General features: G+C 42.3%; 1 protein-coding gene across 3 annotated transcripts; it reads left to right on the plus strand.

Moving 5' to 3' along the window:
• Nucleotides 1-4,913: 4,913 nt before the first annotated feature.
• On the plus strand, nucleotides 4,914-6,788 carry BEX3 (brain expressed X-linked 3). 3 transcript variants are annotated; one of them, XM_059158026.1, is made up of 3 exons: nucleotides 4,914-5,360; nucleotides 5,751-5,835; nucleotides 6,180-6,788. In XM_059158026.1, exons 1-3 carry the CDS (start codon nucleotides 5,253-5,255, stop codon nucleotides 6,542-6,544), a joined length of 558 nt encoding a protein of 185 aa, XP_059014009.1. In that variant the 5' UTR covers nucleotides 4,914-5,252; the 3' UTR covers nucleotides 6,545-6,788. The 3 variants fall into 3 exon arrangements, with proteins under 3 accessions (XP_059014009.1, XP_059014010.1, XP_059014011.1); XM_059158027.1 differs by having other exon boundaries at nucleotides 5,318-5,359; nucleotides 5,739-5,835; XM_059158028.1 differs by lacking the exon at nucleotides 4,914-5,360 and having other exon boundaries at nucleotides 5,739-5,835; nucleotides 6,224-6,788.
• The last annotated feature ends 215 nt before the right edge of the window (nucleotides 6,789-7,003 follow it).

The following is a 7,003-nucleotide window of genomic DNA, read 5'->3' on the forward strand; positions in this document are numbered from 1 at the left end:
GGGAGAGAGAGAGAGAGATGTATATATCACATCTTCTTTATCTAGTCATCTGTTGACTGACATCTAGGCTCTTTCCATAGTTTGGCTATTGTGGACATTGCTACTATAAACATTATGGTGCATGTGTCCCTTCGGATTACTACATTTGTATCTTTAGGGTAAATACCCAGTAGTGCAACTGCTAGGTCATGTTGTTTATTTTCATCACTATATATGTTTTAAAAAACTGGGCTAATTCTGTACATGCTATTTCATAACTTGAATTTAAAAGAAAAAATAATTATTTTTTCTTCTACTTACAAAAAGGATACATTTTCCTTGAAGATGATTTAGCTGATAGGGGTAATCAACACCTGATGACCAGCATCAGAAATGCATTTTTCATCTCAAAGATGAGGACAGCTAAATGGGAAGGGATGAGTGAGAAGCAAGGGCATCAAGTCACTAGGCACAGGTTTTTAAGTATAAAATATGGTACAAGATATTATCATGTGACTAATGCTTGAGTCTCAGAGACATGATAGGAAATGTAGCCCCTGACTCAGGAGCTGGAGTAAGGGTGTAAGGGGAGGAGGAAGAAGGGAGAAGGAGAAGAGGTGTGCCCATGTGTGTGTGACAGAGTTTACTCTTTTGTTAGAGATACATAAAAATCAACTGTACTACCAACACATAAAAATTACTGGTTTTACTAGTCTTTAAAAATAATTTCTTCTTATTCTCAGATCTTATTTATTGTCTTTATTTATTGTAGAATAATATTTGGAAAATGTGGATAATCATAAATTAGAAGATTTATTATTATAGCTTATCATCCATCACCACAAAAGCCAAGAGCACTTATAAATAAAATATTAGTGCATTTCCTTTAATTTCTTTAATTTTATATGCAATATGCATAAACCTACAAGGTATGTGATACACACACACACACACACACACACAGATATAAACAAACAAATCAACAGTATTAGCCAAGAAAGCATAGGTGGCTCTATTTCTAGTTCTGCCACTTATCTTCTTTGGTAAATCTAGGCAAGACTCTAACTTTTTCTCAGTTTCCCAATTTCTAAAATAGCCTCATGAATGAAAATAATTCTAAGGTTTTGTAGGTTTTTAAAAAGATTTTATTTAATTATTTTAGATAGAGATCAGAGTGAGAGAGAGAGAGGATGGGGGGCAGAGGGAGAGGGAGAAGCAGACTCCCTGCTGAGCAGGGAGCCTTAATGCAGGGGCTCCATCTGAGGACCCCAGGATCATGACCTAAGCCGAAGGCAGATGCTTAACCAACTGAGCCACCCAGGTGCTCCGAGGTTATTCAAGCTTTAACAATACATAATCTGTGAAAGCTTAGGACTGCCAGTGATACTATGAATCATACTCTGTAAATCCAAAATTAGGCAAAGGCATAGAAAACATGACTATAAAATCTAATGTTCTGTAAATTGGTTAATCCATTCTTTTGGCCTCACAGTTTATTTTGTTCTATTTCCAATCCTTTCTGATGACTTTGTACATCAATATCCAATCAGTACACAGGTGGATAGTTGTAGACAAACATCTTAAACTTTTTTCTAGTAAAAATTAATTTCCTAGGGAACATCTGGGTGACTTAGTTGCTTAAGCCACTGCCTTTGGCTCAGGTCATGATCCCAGAGTCCTGGGATCAAGTCCCACATCAGGCTCCTTGCCTGTCAGGGAGCCCGCTTCATCTCTGCTTGTGGCTCCCTTTGCTTGTGCACTCTCTCTCTCATTCTGACAAATAAATAAATAAATAAAATCTTTTTAAAAAATTAATTTCTTAGAAATCCTTAAGGTAGGAAAATATGGGTGGAAAAAGGCTGTGGAAATTCCATGTTAAGTCCTACTCAAAAATTATTTTATACTTAATAACTGTAATCAAACGGGTGTCTCTTAACATATTGACTGCCTTGTCTAGCTGGAGGGTAAAAAAAGGATTGTAAGAGGCACATAACCATAAGGTGTGTGATGGTTTTAAAACATGGATACCAGTTATTTGGCACTCCTTTCATCAAAAGTTGGAATCTATAGTCCTTCCCCTTGAATCTTAGAAGAGGACTTATGATTATTTTGACCAGAGGAGTATCAAACTTGATCCCATGAGACTTCCAAGGTTTGGTCATAAAAGGCCATATAGCTTCCACCTCGTTTACAGGAAGACTTGCTTTAAAAGCCATTCAATGGCCATGTTGGACAGGCTATGTATGGGAACTTTGGCTGATAGTCCCAAATGAAACTGTCCTTAAGCCATCTCAGTCTCAGCTGTTGTAGGATTCAGCTGTTTGAGTCACTTATATCCTTTCAAGGTATCCTCAGCCAAGCCATTGTAGCTGAGGCTGCAGATGTCCTGAAGTAGAGAATGGTAGTCCCTGATATGTACTTTCTGAATTTCTGACTCATAGAATCTGTAAGCATAAACATCATTTGTAGTTTACACCAGTGAATTTTGGGAAAGCTTTTACCTATCAGTAGAAACTTGGAAGAGCTACATGTTATGCTGCAGATGACAGCCACAGGCACACAATAGTCATGAAGCCAATGTGTTATCAAGTCAGCCAAATGGAACTGGGCAAGTGTGAGAAAAGGTGAGAAAACAAATAAGACTGTCCCATATTGATAGAGCATGTGCTCTCCAGTTTAACCAGATTACTGCTCAGCTGGCTTCACTCACATATATGTTACCCGTGACATGTGAGTCACAATCCTTGAGCTAAAAGAGTCTACTGCGCCCTAGGACCATGTGAGTGCTAAAATTGTATTATCAGTGGAATTTACATGAGACTAGCAAAAGTAAGGCAAGGTAAAGTCATCTCATCAACAATGATAAGTAAGTCTCCTACTATTCCTCTAAGTTCATCCCAAAGTCTAAGGGAAGGTAGAAAAGGTACTAGCTAAAATATGAAGCTAGGAGTGTCAAGGGAATGCTCTTGGCCCATATATAGTCCAGCTCAATTAATCACTTTAGGATACTATACAGGACAGAACTTCTTTTCCACCAGAGTCTTAAACAACAAGAGTGAATGGTCATGGGTCTCTGGTGTCTCAAGATATTTGTAGTCCTTGAAATAAAGAAAAGCTCTCTAATAGGTAATGAAGTGCTGAATATTAGTTGCTTTCACATTCAGACATCTTAGTCTTATAGGTTTGTTATTATTTCAGACAAGTTAGAGTAGGAGTAATTTCCTATATTATTAATACTTAGTTTCAATTTAACAGTAATTGCTTAAAATTTAGAGAAAAAGAGAACTATAGTAAGATTGCAGCAACAAAGCCTCAAGAAGACACACAGAGAACTATTCTAGGCTGGAACAGAGATACCCACACAGAGCCCATCATCTCCCAAACCTGGAATTCATGCAGGAGGGGATAATGAGAGAAAAATAGGATAATAACTAGAATACAATTGGCGCATTTCTAGCCAAATACATGTAAGCTATATGATGGTGACATGGAAAAAGATTTCAGCGAAGAGCTTCCTCTGATGGGATACTAATCTGACATCTCCACGGTTCGATTAAGGGATAACTAGTTAAGGCAAAATTACACAACAGGTTTTTTTTCCCCCAGTAGCTGTCCCAATAGTACTCTTTCTGTCAAGCTCCTCCCCCTTTTTCTACTGGGTAATGAGATTTTTTTAACCACATCTCAATCCTGTTCCCCAAATTTTTAGTCACTTTTGTTTATTAAAATAGGCCTGTCTGGTCTCAGTGCATGTAACTCTTTTGGTTCCTTTATCACAACAAACACCTACTAAATATTCTTTTAATAATAAATGCTGCTTTCCTAAAGACATTTGTTTTCTAACTGTAATAAAATTTGTTAAGTTACCTCAAGGTGGAGAAAGGAACATTTACACTCAAGGTGAATTTTAGTCTCAAATTCAATTGCTTCATATACCCCTGCTTCTTTCTGTTTAAATTTAAATTTAATTAATTAACATATAATTTATTATTTGTTTGAGGGGTACAGCAGACTGATTCATCAGTCTTCTACAATACCCAGTGCTCATTACAGCACATACCCTCCCCAGTGTCCATCACCCAGTTACCCCATCTTCCTCCTTCCCCTCCCGCAACCCTATTTGTTTCCTAAGATTAAAGATCTCTTATGGTTTGTCTCCCTCTCTGGTTTCATCTTATTTCATTTTTTCCTCTCTTCCCCTATGATCCTTGGCCTTGTTTCTTAAATTCCACGTATCAGTAAGATCATAATCCTTTGCTTATTTCTAATATTTATTACATTTACATCAAAAGGCAGATGGCTGTGAAACTAACTTCTGCATATTGTATACTTCTGATCATTGTAAGAAGATATCTGTAGGGCTGGTTTGGAAAGTTTGTAAAGGAAAACAGGGAGTAAAAAGGCTCCTTTTCTCCAAAGACTATGGCATCAAAAACACCACAGATTTACATTAAATGGCGAATATCTGACAATTGGACTTCTCCCTAAAGATTTACTTTACAGATCGTTTTGAAAATACCAACTGTTTACATAAAGATGCCTCTTTTTTCAAAATAGAAATTTGAAACAAGCTAGCATGTTTCAAAAGGGATGTTAATGTGTGGAACTCAGAAAATATTTTCTGTGTGATACAGGTGAATATAACTGGGGGTTAAAAATGAGGCTTTTTCATCCTGCAAGAGGAAGCGTTTCTTTCGAAAGTGCAATCTCACAATTATTTTTTTTTTTTGAGGCATGCTGATTTTTTTAAAGGAAATAAAAGAGAAATTCTTTGGAAGAATTCACTCTATCTCCTGGCCTCTCTTTCTGACAAGTCTTCTGCTCTCACCCCACCCCAGCCCCCATTCTAAATTTCCTAGGGATCTGAATTCAGGAGACGCAATGGCAATGGTGGCGGCGCACTCGAGGGTGGATGAGGGCGGCCAGCGAAAGGGGAGAGAAACCAGAAGAGTCCAAACTCAAGGTCCGGGGCAGGAGCGGGAGGGGTAGAGGTTGTTGCAGACCCTCCCCGGTAACCGGAGAAGGGTAGACTCCAAGCGCCGGGAGGTGAGGCACTAGCAGGCCCTCAAATTGGAGACGACCAAGCTGAGTGACGAGGCAGTGCGCGGTGCAGCTGAGCAGAAACAGGCGGAGGGGGTTGCCTGTGCGGGTGCGCGAGGCTAGGGTAAGGGGCGGGTATTCCCGCTGCACAAGCCGCTGGAGTTGGGGGGGCGAGCGTTTTGGTGACGCGGGGCCCTCACGTGACCTGGAGCTGCAGAGCGACGCAACCTTCGATGCAGTCGTCACTCGCGTCTGGGTATCGGTTCCCCGCTGTCCTGCGCTTGACTCCCCGCTGTCCTGCGCTTGACGGGCTGGCATTGGGCCCGAGGAAAGCGGAGCAGGTAAGGGCTCCGGAGCCCGCGCGCCGAGGCCAGGGCGGCTGTGATCGGCCTACCTCGGAGGCCAGCGCAGGGGATTGGCGCAGCGGGTCCCTACCAGCATTTTCCACACCTGGCATTCTGGGGAACATCAGTAGTGGACCCCTGGGGTGGAGGTGCTGGGGCGGCCGGGAGGGCAGCAGAGCAACTAAAAGCGATTGGAAATCACCCCCCGAGTTCTTACAGGAAAATGGTGAACCTCCGGGGCGGGGTGCGGGGGGGAGGTTAGGGGTGAGGGCGGGAGATGCACTTGGGGGTGCCAGGGGGACCCGGGACCCGGAAGGGACCAGGTGGTGGCGGGTCGGCGCCAAGCGCTTGGCCACACTCCGCTCTTTCCACGTCGGCCCTCTGCAGGTCTGCGGGTGTAAGTGTCAAGTGTCGCGGCGGCACACTCACTGCGAGAATCGGGAGAAGGAGGAGGCAGCACGGATAGGCCCAGGTCGGTGCGGGGGACATGTGGGGGGCAGGTGCAGAGCCCAGTTTGAGACCCCCCTTCCATTTACCCCATCTCCTCCCCGCCACCCCGTCCTCCATTTTGGTGCCTGCGGAGCTCGGGGAAAGAATCTTGGGAAAGGAAAAATGGTGGGCTTTGGGGGAAGGGGAAAAGGAGAGAGCTGGAGGGAGGGGCTCGATTCGGAGGCCTCCTAGAGGACGCCTGAAGCTCCTAAGGTGGGAAAAAAATAAAAATTTACAAAACCTTAGATATCAGAGCTCTGAATTCTGTTGGTCAGTGCACCAAGCATTCAGTCTCTCTCCTTGCCTTTGTCTTACTTGTGTTCAAAGAAAAACAACCAGGAAAAAAAAATCTCATGGCAAATATCCACCAGGAAAACGAAGAAATGGAGCAGCCCATGCAGAATGGAGAGGAAGACCGCCCTTTGGGAGGGGGAGAAGGACACCAACCTGCAGGAAATAATAGACGGGGACAGGCTCGCCGACTTGCCCCTAATTTCCGATGGGCCATACCCAATAGGCAGGTCAATGATGGGATGGGTGGAGATGGAGATGATATGGAAATGTTCATGGAGGAGATGAGAGAAATCAGGAGAAAACTTAGGGAGCTGCAGTTGAGGAATTGTCTGCGTATCCTGATGGGGGAGCTTTCTAATCACCATGACCATCATGATGAATTTTGCCTTATGCCTTAATTCCTGCCATTTTCCATGGGATTAATACTGTGATTCAGCACCGTTTTCTTTTTCCTTGCATTTTCCTGATATCTTTACTGATCCGTTTGCTGTGAACCTTATGTAATTTCCGTGTGTCAGGTGGATTCTGTGTTACCAGATTCCAGTTGAAGATTGCCTTGGCACCCAGTCTAAGTTTCTGTCAACAGTAGAGTTACCCAATTGCATGAAAAAGTGTCAAGTTAATAAAGCAATTAAAAAGCAATCTATACATTTATTATTGTTTCATTTAAAAGCATCTGTATATATTCTGTGACCCCCCCATCAGAATTAAGATATCTCAGATGTTAATTAGGTCCCATTTCTCTATAGTTGGATAATATGTGACTTTTTCCTTTTATTATCTGGAGTTTTAGAAGCAAAAACATTTTCAGGGAGTCCAAATATAGTACAGGTATATAATACTGGTTCAAAAAACTT

This window comes from Mustela lutreola, chromosome X, assembly GCF_030435805.1.
Source record: "Mustela lutreola isolate mMusLut2 chromosome X, mMusLut2.pri, whole genome shotgun sequence".
Classification (NCBI taxonomy): Eukaryota; Metazoa; Chordata; class Mammalia; order Carnivora; family Mustelidae; genus Mustela; species Mustela lutreola.